Here is a 17,161-nt window from a genome sequence, read left to right as displayed (position 1 = left end):
TGGGGTCATACATATCCTGAAGTCTGATGGGAAGCTATGCATTCCCTTCAGAAAAATCACCTGGAGAAGTGTGTACGACATTCTAGAAGCCCCTGGAGCCCGCATATGTCATCTGCCACCCCCATGTCTTAAGGTGTAAATGAGCCTCCTTTCCACCCCCTCCCTCCCCAGCCGGTTCTAACATTTATTCTTGGTTGTGAACTCACTACCCAAAGGAACCCAGAGTATCCTCATCTTTCTGCCTCCCCCAACCTCAGGACCTGCTTCTTTTGCTTTGTCCTCTACGTGTATGTAGATTTCTAAAGTGTTTTGTATTTAATAAAAGTACCATGCTGTCTGTCAGCACTTGGGCTTATTTTCCATCTACTGCGTTGTGATCCAATGCCGTGTGCTTTTGGCTCATTCCGTCATCCGAATACAGCTTTTGCTGCTCTTGTGAATGTTCTTTCTCTGGGGCACGTACCCAGGAGGGGAACCACTGGGCTACAGAACATGGACACATGCCATTTTCAAGTTAAGTCCCCAAGTGTAGTTCCCACTTACACGCTCCTCTGTAAGACACAAGACCCACAAACTCTCTAGCAACTGGTCTGTTGGGTCGTGATGTCTGCCATTTGAACGGGCGTGCGGTAGTTATTTTTTTCTCTTTGTGATCTTGTGCTAGCCAGGACTGCTAGTGAGGCAGAATATCATTCTTCATCCTCATTTTGATAGAGTACTTAAAAAAAGGATCTAGTGAGTGCACTCTTAATTTCAAGAGCCTAATGCACATGAGCAAGACCTCTACCAATTCCAAGGCATCTTGGTGTTATTTACAGAATCCCCGGGCTACCTGAAAAGCTTCTCTCATTTCTCTCCCTCCCCATCCCATTCAGAAAGATAAGCTTCTGGGCCACTAATGATTTTATGAACGTTTACCTTGCTTCTGACAGTCAACAAAAGAACAGGTACAGGAAACAGCTCTCTGTAGGGCTCAAACGGAATACCAAAGAGCCCGCCATTGTGGAATCGTGTGCTTTTATTTGTATATTTGGTATTTTACACCTACAGGGGGGTTACAGAGGGGGGATGAGATTAGTAGTAGGTTATAGTTAAGTACATTATTTCGGTTCATGTTCATGGCAAAAAACTGCCTCTATGATGTGTGGATTTAGAAGCCTCTGAACCTCATGTAAGCATCAAACCTCTCACCGCGGTTGTTAAAGATTGGCCAGGAACACACAAGAGACAGAGCAAAGCGCTCACCCAAAGGGCAGACGCGGCCAGGCAAGGGAAGCACCAGGAGCCCTGCCCAACCAAACTACCAGCCACGCGGTCTCCCTGCAGCCAGGGGCTGTTTCATGGCCCTGCATGCGGGGCAAACCGGGTCTGGGGAGCATAGGGCAAGACAGCCACCTCGGACACACCGAGGATCGCTTACAAGGCCCGGGATGGGACACCCTGTCCGCCTCCCCTCCTGACTTCCCAGAAAGAGCGCTGGTGAGAACTCCGCGGGGCAAGCATGGAGTAGTGGCTGGTGGCTGGCACGGACCGCCTGGCCCATCCTCTGCGAGACCAAGGAGCCCCACGCACAGCACTGGGCCTAGCAGGTCCCACTGCCGGTATCACTCGGAGAACAGACCTTGCACGGGCTAGTGGCCCTGCGTGACCCCAGCAGCCGGGCGGAATCTGAGAAGAGGACAGAGGGAAACAACGGAGTATTTAAAGTACTCCTCGTGAAAAGAGCCAATAGTAAATAAAGCTTTAAAGAAACGAACGGGGGCGCCTGGCTGGCTCACTTAGTGGAACGTGCGATTCTTGATCCCAGGGTCGTAAGTTCGAGCCCCTGGTTGGGCGTAGAGTTTACTTAATATAAAGAAACAAGCAGATGCAAGAACCCCTAGGGGCCGCAGAGCGCCATCTCACTGCCCACATGGCAAAGAGATGCTGTTTCTAGTAAGTCTCAAGCAGGAACTGCTTTATAGGCTGCTGGTAACTGGCTCTTCCTGTTCTCAACAAATTGCTCGACCAAGTAACCTCCTTCAACCAGAAAGCCAGGCCATTCCTTAGAGATCCTGACTTGAGCGCGGAGGCCAGGCAACAATCCCAGCACCCTCCTCCGTGACCCAAACGCACTCCTCCTGACCTCTTCCTTTCTGCCTCCTCCTAAGACCTCCCTGAAGAAACAAAGCTATTTCGGTCAGGATGGGAAACCCCGGCTTCTGGAAGTTGGCTGTGCAAACTTCTCCTCTCCTGGAACCTGGAGAGACAATCTGGCCCCTGACAAGATGGGCTCCGAGGTAAAAACATTCTCAGAAACCTGAGCCCCTTAAAAAAAAAAAGAAAAGAAACCTGAGCCCCGTATTAAAAGGGCCCCATTTGGCACTCCATTAGATTTGGTTTCTCTGAAGGCAGTTCAAGAATAGCAGGGACAAAAAAACCCAGAAACCAGGCATCAACTATCTAAACCTATCTCTGGAACATTCATAGTGGGTGCAAACTTTTAGGAAAATGAACCTATTTATTTAGGCGCTTATCTGGGCAAAGATGTGCTCTCCTCTCTTAATTCAGTTACTTATGATGGGAGGCAGGTATTAGGATGCCTTCTGTAATATTTAGCATTGCACAAACACTACGGCCCAAGGAAAGACGTGCAGGGAGAGGGAGGAAGACAGCCGAGCAAGAGTGGCGTTTCAATCCCGAGAAACCTCTGGAGACCCAGATGACCCCTCCAAGGGTCTGAACACGCCACAGGTCCTTCAAAGGTGGGATCCAAGGGACCTTTGAAAAGAAGCCTCACTGAGTTGGACTTCAAGCCTCTGGCCACCAGCCCGACTCCACGTAGGGCAGAGTTTTCGGTCTCAGACCCTCTCCCTTAAAGGAAACACCAGCAGGCACCAAGTCCTGTCCTCCAGGCTCGGTAGGGGAGCGGTCCAAATGAACAGCCATGCGTGCTCTCAGCAGAAGAGCGCCTGCCCTCCCCACCCTCCCCCTGCAGGGTAAGCCGCAGTCAAGGCTCACCTCCCAGTAAGCAAATCCCTCACTGTGCCAGGTCCTCCGCCACCACCGTCCCCGCCAGCTGGGCCTCTCCCAGACACGGCAAAGCCCTGCACCTTGTCTGCTGGGCCACAGAACTGCCCAGCAGTGCCTCCCGACAACACATGATCTGCTTGCCATGAAGGAGCACCCGCCACTGTCCCCAAGAGCACCTGGATTTCTGCTAAAAATAAGCAGTTATTAAAAGCACGCACACCTTTCATTCTAGGGGGAAAGTGCCTTTAAAACCCAAACACGGGGCGCCTGGGTGGCTCAGTCGTTAAGCATCTGCCTTCGGCTCAGGTCATGATCCCAGGGTCCTGGGATCGAGCCCCGCATCAGGCTCCCTGCTCCACAGGAAGCCTGCTTCTCCTTCTCCCACTCCCCCTGCTTGTGTTCCCTCTCTCGCTGTCAAAAACAACAAAACAAAACAAAAAAAACCCCAAACACTATGGCCCCACACCTGTGTACGCAAGGTCTGTTTAGAAAATCACATTTTTAGGAAACGAGAGGAAAAAAAGGCAGGAAGACCCCAGCGTGCTGTTTCTAATCATCACTGGCTCTGAAAATAATTTCACGAGGCCTGTAAGTTCCAGAAGCAAGATGCTTGTCTCACTGCAGCTGTAGGCCTTTCTGGGCGGTTCGGGTGCTGCTTCCCAACTTTAAGATTGCACAATTTCAAGTGAGGGCAGCTAAAAAAGAACTCAAAAATAAGGACAAGCATTAAATATTACGTAAGGTTTTCTTTTATTTAAAAGATCATTCACAAAATACCGTATCCATAGATTTCCTTTCTGTCCTATAGCTGAATGTGTGAAGTGTTTGGAATTCTATTCTTACGTTTAAAAGTCAACTGGATGGCCCAGAAGTTTAGATGCCTTTGTTCTGTTCTTACTCTTTCCCCCACTGAAGATGTAAGTAGGTCATCTGAAAGCATCAGGTTTGGTTACAACCACATAATGCATGTCTTTCTGAAGTTAAGTACTGGTGTCACACAAATGGTTCTTATTTCAGAAGCAGAGGTAGCAGGGGAAGGAAGGAGAGGAGACAGAGTTCTGCAACTGCTGAGACCCTGGGACAGAGAGCCGGGGAGGCCGGCCAGGGACGAGCAACGGCCCTGCATGCGGCCCTGCCCAGGCCGGGCCGCACCCCGCAGACCCCCCCACGCACGGGGCTCTCCCCTCTGCGCCCGGAGTGGGGCGCAGCGCGGCAAAACCAAGTTGTTCGCACCCGGGTGTTCCAGCTCAGGAGGCTCGGCCCGGCAGCCCCCCCACCCCGCCCCCGGGGAAGCGCCGATCGCGATGTGTGGCAATGAGCAGCTCTGCCCAAAGAGGAGACCCAGTGACCGACAGCCACCTGCCAGCTATCTGGAGGTCCCTGACAGCTCTGCACGGTAAAATCCTCAATTCATCAAGCGAAACAGTAAAGTGCCAGGTTGTAGGCCCATTTTCATTATAAAATCCAGGGAAGGTGGGAAGCACAGTAGCTCACTGTTACTCATACCAAGGAACAGAGAGATAAACCCGAGGGACAGATGTGGGATCCACACACGGCAGGGACTGGGGGAGCGGCCGCGTCCACGCAGTCGGGGCAGTCTGGGCGCGGCTCTGCCACCACCGCCCTTCAGTGCCCCCCAGAGCACCCTGGCTGGCAGACAGGAGACCAGACGGAGGCTTTCTGCACCCAGCAGCCCAGAGGTGCCTCTACCACGGCCAGGGAGGAGGGAACCAGCCTGCGCGATGTGTTGAAAGAGCGACACTAGTGGGTGTGAACACAGTGGTGTGCTCCGCTGGTCTTCTCCGACACTTCACACTACTACCCCCTTCTTTTGGGTTCCACGTTTGAAATGAGAGCCTCTTCTGCTTGAATAATCCATTCGGGGCAGGGGTAGCAGAGACAGGGCTGCTTATAAATAGGGACAGGAAGGAATCAGCAAGGATCAACAGATATCTTACCCTTGCTTTGAAAACAAGGTGCCTCAAATTCTGTATGTTGATCACAGTGGAATAAAAACAAGATGCTATCCAATTTGTGACTTCTTTCCCATTTTCTTCCCGCCCCTCCCTTTCTTCTTTTCCCTCCCTTGGAAGCCACAGCAATAGAGAACTCAACATGCAGGTTGGAAGAGAAGTGCTGAGAAAAATCAAAGAAACAACTGGGTCTGGCCAGTGCGTCTAAAGTAAAGAGAGAAAGCGAAGGAGAAAAATGGAGCAGCACCTCCATCCAAAGAACGCCCATAGGTGGCTGCCTTTGTCCCTCGGGAGACACTCATGTACTGGAAGGAAACAAGGAGCAGGAAGGAGAAAGGACAGAAGGAAAAAGGGGAAGGAGTGGCAGGGGAAAAAAAAAAAAAAAGCACGAGACAGGCACTAGATAGGTTCAGCAAAGCCAAGAATGTACTAAAAACCACTTGTTAACTGCTGACATGCGCTCACAAGCTCTGTGTTTCCGTTGTAAGAAAGGAGGACAAAGGTCAGGCGCAGGAATGGTGGCTGCAGGACCACCGGCCCAGGGGGCTGGCCAGGCTGTGGTCTCGCGCTAACTCCCCCACACCCCATTCCCTCCCAACCGCAAGCTCATTCTTGCTCCTTCTGAACGACTTCCTCTCTGGGCCTGGCTCCCCCGAAGATGGCAGAGTTGGGATTGGCTACTTGATTGAGGGGCGTTGCAACTGTTCGAGGCTTCAGCTGGAGCCGTGGCCTCTGTGCTCTTTCCTCTGCGGGAGAAAAACCAGTGTGGTTTATAAAGAATGGACCCCCTTCCCCATCCGGGTGAAATGACCAAACTGATGGCGGCCCCTGTAACCCAGCCCGCTTTCTAACTAGCAAGCCGGCCTCGAAGACCTACCCCACCCCCAAACACTCTAACAAAGGTAAACGTCCTAGTTAAGACTAAGGGGTGGTCCACAGCAGCCACTGTCCAGGGCACGAGAAGGCATGGGGGGTGGGTACAGCTGGCGGACCAGGACAGGACACCCTGCAGTAAGAAAGTAGTGCCATACCTTCTGTTGGTTCTCTGAAGTCCATATTGGACCCTCGAAGGGGAGGGCCATCTCTGAACCGACTCCCCATTGGGGGGCCTGTTCGCCGGTCACCGGGGCGACTCCCTCCCCTGCCTCCTAAGAAGTCATCCCTGAAGCCTGAAGAAGGAAGAGGACACTGGATTACTTTTTAAGCCACTGTCTCAAAGCTGACCATGCAGCCGGTGTAGACAGTTTGATCTGAAATTCTTCAGTTCGTCCGACATCGGAAGCTTTTGCAAAATCAAGTGCACTGCAAGGAGTCCAATGTGAATGTGCTGGGTAATCTCAGTTATAACAGACTTTTAACATTTCTTAGGAAAGAAAAATAAAATGAGCCGTTTAAACTTTGCAGAAAAAGGGAGGAGGAAAACATTACATAAGACTAGAATAAGGCTTGTTTACAACAAAACAAAAATCCTCAAAGCCCATTTTATTCCATCTCCTAATATAAACCTCTAATTATTAAAAGGATAAACCTGAAATTGAAAAGTTCCAGCAAAACCTAACAGAAAACCAGACATGACGACAAAATAAAAACACGACGCCACCTCTGGGTGACATCCCCCGTCTGTGTCTCTGCTGGGTCTCAGGTGTGGGTCTAAGAGTCAAGCACCCGTGTGTATGTGGCTGGGCTCACTCCCTTCGGGGGTGAGGGGGCACGCCTCACCCCCAACCCGCATCACCTCTTCCACTGTGAAGGAGAGGAAGGGCTTTCTCCCCGTTCCTTAGGGTCCCTGCTAAAACCGTTACCAGAGTAAACTGCGCCTCATCACGAGTGCTGAAGAGTGTGACAATGCTCGTCTGGGTGGTGAAGATGACTTTCTCCATAGGCTTTAATTTAAGAACCTTAAGTTTTTTTTAGTTTTGTATTTCACTGAAAAGACTTCCATTTAGAGGGGGTTCAAGCCTTTTAACAGTACAGACCACTGAAGTGAGAGTTTACTCTTAGAAAAAATTTAAGAAATAAAATTGTAGTCAAACAAATGAGCCTGCCCCCTCTCAGCCCCCAAAGGTGGCTGGCTACTTTTACTCCAAGGATGGTGCCATCGCTCAAAGCTCCAGAGGAATCTATCTTTAAGAAGAATCCCGAGCCCGCGGAATACTTTATATGTGGTCTGACCCCCATTACTCACAGATTTCCTATCTGCCAATTTTGTCTACTCGCCAGCATCTCTACGTGACCCTAAAATCAGTACTTTTAGCACATCTGCTTTTCCAGACATTCACAGAGCAGCGGAAGACGGGAGTCGCCTGACATGCGTGTTTTGCAGCTAAGGTTGAACGAAGCAACACTCAGCTTCTTGTTTCAGCTCAGACTGAGTGTCTTTTCAATCTATTAGGTGCCAGGTTTTTTGCTTTTGTGCTTTTCCTTGGCGACTGCACTGTTTAAAATGGCCCCAGAACGGAGCACTGAAGAGTCGCCAGGTCTTCCTAAGTGCAAGGCGGTCCTGTACCTTATCCAGGAAACGCGCATTAGTTAAGCTCCATCCGGGTCTAGTGCGGTTGGCCCTGAGTTTCCGGTCAGCTGAATCAACAGTATACATGAAATAGTGTCTTTAGAACAGAAATCCACCCAAGAAGGTATGTACTGATCGGCTGACAAAAACGTGACCAGAGACTCACAAGACTCTGACCTTGCTGTTTCCCCCTAGGAGCAATGGTTTGTGGTGTCTGCTCATCTGGTGTTCTCAGTGCTTTTAAACTTAACTCCCTTGAATATGGAGAATGCGCTCTGTTTGCAAGGGTGGTATTTTTCTGTTCTTCAAGGGTGGCCAAAGAATTTGGGAAGAGATCAAGTTATCTGAAACCCAGCTCAGAAATGGAGCTGGACAATACCGATTTTAACAAAACAAGTTAATGAAAACAATTTCAAAAAGATCCAGGCCAAGAGAAGCACACAGTTGGGGAAAACACACTGGGAGGCATACAGTCGGGTGTAAGGTTCTTTACAGAATCTTTTGAACCAGAGCCCACACCGTTAGTTAAATGAGCTTAACTGGTATTCAAACATTTAACCTGACATTTTCCCCCAATAAACTAAGAAGTGTACTTTTCCATGTGGGTATAGAAGTTACTTCCCCAAGCGAATAATTCTTGCTACCAGTGTGTAACATAGACCAGCTCACACTCACACTGACAAGGCAGATAAACACAGCTGCTGCCCTGTCCAGGTGCACGACGCAGAGTTTGGTGGAGGAAAAAAACAGTGCACATTAATAGCAAGTGACAACCTCATTGCGAAATCTCTTATGAGCGGAGCAGGGGAAGATGATGAGGGAAAAGCAAGGTCTGAGACTTTTTAGGAGGCACAGCATTCATGAGAACCTTCTAAGGTTTTTTGTTTTTTTGGTCATTTTTTCACAAAGTTTAGTTTAACAAACACAGGCTACTTCTGGTGGTGGGACTTTATTTGCTTTCTTTGTATTTTTTGTTACTGCTTGAGCCTTTTTTTTTATAACGAGCGTGTATCACTTTAAGAATAGCATCATTCTTTTAAAAAGCAAAAAAGATCTATTTTCACAAATAATGTATATAGGCATTAACCCCACCACGTGGGCACTTGTGATTTTAGAAACCACCAAAATCCTGCAGGGGACACCGGAACTGGCAGGAGTCGAGGGAGCCTCTGGCTGTGTGCTCAGCTCCGGAGAGTAAAAGCCCAAGTAAGGCAACCGCTCCTCAGGTTACTTCCACATTTCCAGAGCTGTAAGCTCAAGGGCCATTCCTCCAGTACCGGGAATTCAAAACTGGCAGGTCCGAGACCGCCACTCCTCAGGCCGCTAACAGCTGCACCTGGACTGACTCTGAGAAGACATCTGTTGCATGTTTCAATCAGAGACCAGCTTATACATAAAATTACAGGTTTACTGGATCATACTGTACTTTTATGAATAAGCTCATTTCTGATTGGCTATAGGACTCTAAGGAACTGAGTTATTCAACAGACATAAGCAGTCATCTGTTTAGCTAAATAGTACTGAAAAGAGTTTTTAAGAATTTTGGTCTACAACAGCTTGTCCTACTTCCCATACTTACCAAATACTTTATGCTGAGTTTGGTTTGATGGGGGGAGGGGGACAGGGTGGGTGGGGCTGCTGATGGTATCGTCTTATACAATATGGAGGAGAGTGCAGAGTTCATAGGAAAGATAACAGACTTGTTTTTCATGGTTTTACCTTTCTGTTACAATGGCCATTTTTGTAACATATATGAACTACTTTTACTTAAAAAACAACAACAAAAAACCCAAACGAAACAACAACAAAAAAACAACGTAAAGAGTTTAAGAACTGTTTAGGAGATCAACCCTTCAAAGCAGAGGCCTGACATGCAAACTGACCCCCGAGGTGAGACAGGGAGGCACCTGACAGGCTGCCTTGGTCAGTTAAGAAAAGGAACAGTAAAGTGCATCATGTCCACCATGAAGGGATAGGAGTTCCATGCCCTTCAAGAAAGAAACCCTGGGGGGCGCCTGGGTGGCTCAGTCGTTGAGCGTCTGCCTTCGGCTCAGGTCATGATCCCAGGGTCCCGGGATCGAGCCCCGAATCGGGCTCCCTGCTCGGCGGGAAGCCTGCTTCTCCCTCTCCCACTCCCCCTGCCTGTGTTCCCTCCCTTGCTGCGTTTCTCTCTGTCAAATAAATAAGGAAAATCTTTAAAAAAAAAGAAAGAAAGAAAGAAAGAAACCCTGGTCACCAGGACTTCAACCATGCAAGAGGGAGCCACCAAGAACCACAGTGACGAGGCTTTTGTAAGCTTCCAAAACCTCCACCTATTTCTAGAAGTAGCAGTGCTTCCACGTGTACCGTGCACACCAGCGCCGCCAAGGGGATTCCTGAGCTCAAGGCCCAGATGAGAACTGCAGGCCGAGGCAAGGTAAGACAAGACGGTGGATGAGCCTACCTTGCCCACAGTAGGGAGCCCCTCAAGTCCTACCCCAAACACTCAGGTCCCAACAGAGGCTTGGTGCATGCCTGGGGACCTTCCAGGACAGTTTCATCTGTGCAATGAGCTAAAGGAGCGGTCCGGCCAGGCTACTCACAACAAACGGACAACAGCACCAAGGCCACTGAAAAAGGTTAAGTGGCAATATTTAAATGCTGATACCGGAATTGAAGTCATCCCGGGAATCCCATCCACCTCTAGATTCTCCAGGGCCACCCATTCCTGAGGATACACAAAAAAGATAAAGTTGAGGTCGTACCATTACCTTGCTGCACAAACATGGAAAAATTCATTGGAAAGATGGACAACTCATGAGAAGTTCACAGGAATCGTTAAGAGTTCTTGCTGCCAATAGAAAAAACAAAACAAAAAAACCCCCAAACCAAACAAAAAAACCCCAGGCTTACAGAAGCACTATCCATTCTCTCTCAAGATTTTTACATGTGTTTTAAAAGCTCACAAAAACCTATCAGACCTGTGAGACAGTTCTACTAATAACCTTCGAAGAGTTGTAATTAGTGGGTGTACAGCAAATTTTATGTTCAGTTTTAGAAGAACCAATCACCTCTGTCATCTGGTCCACCTTTCCTGAATCCAAAGCCACCTTTATCTTGTTTTCTGCCTTCTGCAATGTCCACACGAAGTGACCGATCACCCAACAGCTAATGATAAGGGGAAAATAGTGTAAGTATTGGCAAGAAAAAAACATCTCAACTTCTAACATGACACAGAAAACCTGAAGATACTTACTGCACCATCGTATGTCAAGGCTTCCTTAAGTGAATCCACCTCATCAAATTCTACATAGCAGAATCCTGTAAGAGAAACAAACCCCAATTTCCTCAAGGAATTCTGGGTTAAGACACGGTGGGATCCCTGTCTGGTCCATTTTCCCACTCTTGTTGCATCTAGGGGACAGTAGACTAGTAGAGCCTAAAAGACAGACTGTATTTTGTGATAAATAGAAAAGACCTGACTGGCATTCCTTCCTCTCAATTATACTCTGTCAGAATGTGCCAAACAGGTATTGAAATATTTGGCAGCTGTGTTTTTATAAAGCTTTCTTTTTTATGAGTTTTAACCATAATATTAAAACCTTTTCTGGGTCATTGCGAAGAGCTGTTAGTTCTGACTTTTGAATAACTTTAATATAACCCAACTGGGGCTTTAAGACACAGATTTCAAATTCAGTACCAAACATGCTTTGAAGGAACCGGCTGAAGGTGCCTACTACTTACTACTCAGGTAGTTGGTATAAAATCTGCTTTATAAAGCTAAAAAATACACCCTCAGTAACAAGAGCATCCTCCTTGGGAGGCTAATTAAAAGACAAATAGCCTAGGCCCAAGCACATGTTACCGACAACCTGTGTCCCTGATGCTGGATTCTGACACAGGCTTGCAAACAGGAGAACATTCCAGAGGCAGAGGAAACCACACCTTCTCTCACCTCGAACCTCTGCGTTAGCTTCTCCCTCTACCTCCAACACTCTTTCCACACCCCCTCCTTGCCGCCTGGAGACCAAATCTGGGTTAAGCACTCCCCCTGCCCAGATATGCTTACACTGCACCCTGTATTACACCCTTCCACCCCGCATATCCCCATCCTGTGTGGTGATTACACTTCACCTTCAAAGCCCACTAGACCGCAAGTGCTCCGAAGGCTTGGGTCCAAACTTGTCCTGTTCACCATGTGCTCACCAACTACTTACAAAAAGAACGCACTGCTTGGCTGGAAAGCCCCCACCTTCCCCACTAAGCGGATTCAATGTCTAGAGTATTTGAGGAAACCACCCTGCAGGTTCAAAGAGGCCAACAAAAGCCCACTCACCCACCTCACCCTTCAGAGCTGCCGAAACTGAGGATGACCCTCTAGGAGATAAATTAAAACTTGCTTCTACGGACTCAGCCCAAAGGCTGCCCCACCCCCCCAATTTCCCCTGAAGCCTGGAACTCCTGGTGCCTCAAGCAGGGACACTGGGTGGGCCTTACTTTCACAAGCTGAACGGATATGTTTGTTTTCATTGTTTGGGCACTTATTATAACAAGGCTTCAGGTTCTAAAGCCAAAAAACTTTCACAGTGAGAAAAGTACCACCTATACACAGAACTGTTCAGATGAGCGAAACCTCGGCTTCTCATACCTCTCCTCACCGGACGTCACTCTGTACTTTTCCTGGATGTGCTTCGGGATAAATAATGTAAACCAAATGCTCTTGTACCTTGCACCATGCCCTCAGAAAGGGAGCACACTTCCCCTCAGGGAATCTTGAAAGCCAGGAGATAATGCTGGCAGGATTCTTCTTTCTTAGGCTTCCCTGCTCAAGTGCCCTAAAGAGACTAATCTACAGACACTAACTTTATCTGAAATTTGAGCCAATCCTCTCCCCCACACACTCTAAAGTCACCAAGATTTAGTGACAATATGTATTAGGTTCTCTTCTGAATTCTATACAAATACCTAGATTACAGGAAAACAAAGAAAAATGCCAGGAGTTGGGCCAAGGTGAAATGCACCTGCAAAGTCCTCCGTTTTATCTGTTCATTTCTCTCCCAGGGAACTCCCTGACTGGCACAGACAGGATAGATGGGTCAGGCAAACAGCAGACTGACTTGGGCATATTTATACTGCATACTTCTACAAATCAGATCATGTGTAAAACATTTTCCCCCAAGTAGAACCGAAAGCCTATGGGTGAAAGGGCCATGTTTATTTCAGCTACTTGGGACAGACAAATATTTAAAACACTTTCGTAACTGGAGCCTTCTGGTTCCCTACCATTTCGGTTTCGACCCTCCCTCTACAATAATACGCAGTAAGAATCCTCCCAAACTCACCTTTGAATTTGTCTGTGTCTTTGTCTCTGACTAGCCGTACACTCCGTATGCTGAGATCCTTAAAGATAGCATCTATGTCGCCCTGAACTGTATTAAAAGGTAGATTTCCTACATATGCCGTGTAGGGGGGCTCTGTGGGCAGCTCCTTCTGGCTGCGGGAACCATGGCCACCAGCACTGCCGCGGGACCTGGAGGGGAAACAGACAGGATTTAAGTCTACTCGCCCTAGAGCAGAGACGAGGAAAATGTCTTCCGCTCAGCCACACCACCCAAGTGTTACTCCACTTGAATGTATGATAACATCTGGAAATTATCAAGAGTATTCTAAAATATCATTCATGACCAGGGTAGGGTGCCTATTTTTTGGTGACAGAAATGTCCACGGAAACACAGAATCGATGTAAACATACATTTCCCTTGCAACTCAAATCCAAACAGAACATACCCTCCCTGTACAGCTGGTTACCTATTTACGTAGACTCCGTATCTGCAAAATGTTTATATCCTAAAACCTTAACAAACACCCTCCCCCTCATGCCTGGTCATCCTCATACATGCCAAAATGGACTACCCAGAGTTAGCACACTGTATTCAGGAAGGCCTTCTAAAGCTGCTGAAGTTAACCCATTCATAACACACCTGCTTCTTGCTAATACGAATGCTCTAATAAAAATTTTAGATTTTGTACAGCAAGTGCTATGTACGTACTACTCTCCATCACTGCCCATGCACAACTTCACCTGTCCTCAAATGCGTATTACAAATCCACTTAAACCACAATGCCAAGTCCTCCCGGGTAACAAGAGGTGGTTATGTGTCTACGGTTACGGGGCTCAAAAGTGGCAAAGGCAGGACCTTGACTCTACCACATCTCATTGCTAATATGTAGAGGTTCTGGTTTGAATTCCAGCTCAGCTGCAAACTTACTCCACCATACGACCTTGAGGAGTGACCCAATTTCTCTAAGCTTTATTTATTTGTAAAGCTGGGTTAATAAACACAGAGCTTGAGCTACTGAGAAGGCGCCTAATACACTGACACACAGTACACATGGGTGGAGTAACAATTACCAGTATCATCACACTTACAATCGAGGCTCAAAATGTTTTAGAGATAATTAAGAAATAATTTGGGGCCATTATATATTTGTCAAAATCCACAGAACGTGTAATACCAAGACACTGTCAGTGTAGGTTCAGGGACTGTAACAAACGGACTCCTCTGGCGAGCGTGCTCACAGCAGGGCCACCTGTGCTGTGTGTGTGTGAGACAGAAGGCAGGGCGAATACAGGAACTGAATTCCCCCCCCCAGACTATTTATTTATTTATTTGAGAGAGCGAGCGAGATCTAGCGAGGGGGGGAGGGGGAGAGAGAAGAAGAGGAGAAAGAGACTCCCTGCAGGGCTCGATCTCCTGACCCTGAGATCATGACCCGAGGGGAAACCAAGTGTCGGAGACTCAAGCAACTGAGCCACCCAGGCGACCCTGGGAACTATTTTCTGATCAATTTTGCTGTGAACTTAAAATTGCTCTAAAAAATAGTCTATTAAAATGAATGAATGGGAAGGGGTGCTCTTCTTTACATTAATAAGAATGTCAACTAATAAATGTAGAAGGGATCATATTAAGTAGAAAATCACTACTCTTGGGGCGCCTGGTTGGTTCAGTCGGTTAAGTGTCTGACTTCGGCTACGGTAGTGATCTCAGGGTCCTGGGATCGAGCCCTGCAGCAGGCTCTGCGCTCAGTGGTGAGTCTGCTTGTCCCTCGCCCTCCGCCCTCCCCCTTTCTTGTGCTCACTCACTCTCAAATAATAAATCTTAAAAGAAAGAAAGAAAATCACTACTCTGTACCCATCAAAGAAGCAGGGGCTGTTTCAGGCAAGGCTCATCAATGGACCCAGCAGTCACCATGTTAACCAGGTAACTGACAAACTCACACCATGTGCCTTGTGTTTTGGCACGGATTCTTCAAACGTATCAAAAAATCATGAAAGAGGGCACCTGGGTGGCTCAGTCGTTAAGTGTCTGCCTTCGGCTCAGGTCATGATCCCGGGGTCCCGGGATCGAGTCCCACATCGGGCTCCCTGCTCGGCAGGAAGCCTGCTTCTCCCTCTCCCACTCCCCCTGCTTCTGTTCCTGCTCTCGCTATCTCTCTCTGTCAAATAAATAAAATCTTTAAAAAGAAAAAAAAATCACGAAAGACAGGGGTGCCTGGGTGGCTCAGTTGTTAAGTGTCTGCCTTCGGCTCAGGTCATGATCCCGGGGTCCTGGGATCGAGCCCCGCATCGGGCTCCCTGCTCGGCGGGAAGCCTGCTTCTCCCTCCTCCACTCCCCCTGCTTGTGTTCCCTCTCTTGCTCTCTCTCTCTCTCTGTCAAATAAAAAATAAATAAAATCTTTAAAAAAAATCACGGAAGACAAAAAAGGCAGGGGGGACCAATGAAACACGACAACCAATGCCACATGTCACCTTTGATCCTGGAACAAACAGCTATGAAAGAAAAAGCAGATGGAGAACTTTGAATATGGCATGTACAGCTATCACTTCACCAGCCTTCGATTTCTGAGGAGTGGTAACTGTACCGCGGTTGGAATGGCCCTGTTCTTAGGAGTGGCCCAGAGGGTTCAGCATAAAGGACGTGGGTGCAGGCACCCCTAAAGATAAAGCAAACATGAACCTTGTGACTCTAAAGTGTCCACTGTGGATCTGAAAATGTGCACAGTGTTTGCAGAACACAGGAAGAAAATAAATTCAAAAGAGGGAGGTGGTGCTTCTTTTTATGGAGACATTTAAAACTCATTTTAAAGGAGTCTCCTCACAACAAAGATCTGCTCAAAGTCGTCCTTTTTGCAGGGCAAGCATCAATACACGTCACAGAAAGTAACTTAACTCTTGATCCATATTTTGCTAGAAATATCATGAAAGAGATTCCCCATCTTTCCTGGGATAAATATCATTCTTTAAGACACATTTTTAGCAGAAGAACCAAATCATGACCTAATTCTTAGATGGCTGTATTTTTTTAAGTTTAGTGACTCAGAATTCTCCTTCCAGGAAGCAAGGGCAAAAATGAACTATTGGGACTTCATCAAGATAAAAAGCTTTTGCACAGCAAAGGAAACAGTCAAGAAAACCAAAAGACAACTGACAGAATGGGAGAAGATATTTGCAAATGACATATCAGATAAAGGGCTAGTATCCAGAATCTATGAAGAACTTATCAAACTCAACACCCAAAGAACAAATAATCCAATCAAGAAATGGGCAGAAAACATGAACAGACGTTTTTCTAAAGAAACATCCAAATGGCCAACAGACACATGAAAAAGTGTTCAACATCACTCAGCATCAGGGAAATCCAAATCAAAACCTCAATGAGATACCACCTCACACCAGTCAGAATGGCTAAAATTAACAAGTCCAGAAACAACAAATGTTGGTGAGGATGCGGAGAAAGGGGAACCCTCCTACACTGTTGGTGGGAATGCAAGCTGGTGCAGCCACTCTGGAAAACAGTATGGAGGTCCTCAGAAAGTTGAAAATAGAGCTACCATACGACCCAGCAATTGCACTACTGGGTATTTAGCCCAAAGATACAAATGTAGTGATCCGAAGGGGTACGTGCACCCCAATGTTTATAGCAGCAATGTCCCTAATAGCCAAACTATGGAAAGAGCCAAGATGTCCATCAACAGATGAATGGATAAAGAAGATGTGGTGTATATATATACAATGGAATATTATGCAGCCATCAAAAAAACCCCCCAAATCTTGCCATTTGCAACGACGTGGATGGAACTACAGGGTATTATGCTAAGCGAAATAAGTCAGAGAAAGACGTGTATCATATGATCTCACTGATATGAGGAATTTTTAATCTCGGGAAACAAACTGAGGGTTGCTGGAGTGGTGGGGGTGGGAGGGATGGGGTGGCTGGGTGATAGACACTGGGCAGGGTATGTGCTATGGTGAGTGCTGTGAATTGTGTAAGACTGATGAATCACATACCTGTACCTCTGAAACAAATACATTATATGTTAAAAAAGAGGGGGGGAGCACCTGGGTGGTTCAGTTGTTAAGCGTCTGCCTTCGGCTCAGGTCATGATCCCAGGGTCCTGGGATCGAGCCCCACATCCGGCTCCCCGCTTGACCAGAGGCCTGCTTCTCCCTCTCCCACTCCCCCTGCTTGTATTCCCTCTCACTGTCTCGATCTGTCAAATGAATAAATAAAATCTTAAAAAAAAAAAAAAAAAGAGAATAGTAGGAAGGGATAAATGAAGGGGGGGAAATCGGAGGGGGAGACGAACCATGAGAGACTACGGACTCTGAGAAACAAACTGAGCGTTC

The 17,161-nt window shown here is 47.4% G+C and overlaps 1 protein-coding gene across 1 annotated transcript in view; it reads right to left on the bottom strand.

Moving 5' to 3' along the window:
- Positions 1 to 3,738: 3,738 nt before the first annotated feature.
- Positions 3,739 to 17,161, bottom strand: part of EIF4H (eukaryotic translation initiation factor 4H) — a 27,024-nt gene continuing 13,601 nt past the window's right edge. Inside the window, exons 2-6 of the mRNA XM_006746111.3 lie at positions 12,816 to 13,003; positions 10,730 to 10,794; positions 10,545 to 10,641; positions 6,017 to 6,154; positions 3,739 to 5,731 (exon numbers count right to left, since the gene is read on the bottom strand). Of these exons, the coding sequence (XP_006746174.1) occupies positions 5,592 to 5,731; positions 6,017 to 6,154; positions 10,545 to 10,641; positions 10,730 to 10,794; positions 12,816 to 13,003 (628 nt within the window). The 3' untranslated portion in view covers positions 3,739 to 5,591. The remainder of the gene's footprint in view (positions 5,732 to 6,016; positions 6,155 to 10,544; positions 10,642 to 10,729; positions 10,795 to 12,815; positions 13,004 to 17,161) is intronic.

Source organism: Leptonychotes weddellii, chromosome 5 (assembly GCF_054177405.1).
Source record: "Leptonychotes weddellii isolate Sample4059 chromosome 5, ASM5417740v2, whole genome shotgun sequence".
In the NCBI taxonomy this organism is placed as follows: Eukaryota; Metazoa; Chordata; class Mammalia; order Carnivora; family Phocidae; genus Leptonychotes; species Leptonychotes weddellii.
Note: the sequence above shows the minus strand (reverse complement) of the source record. Positions and strands in the feature narration are given on the sequence as shown.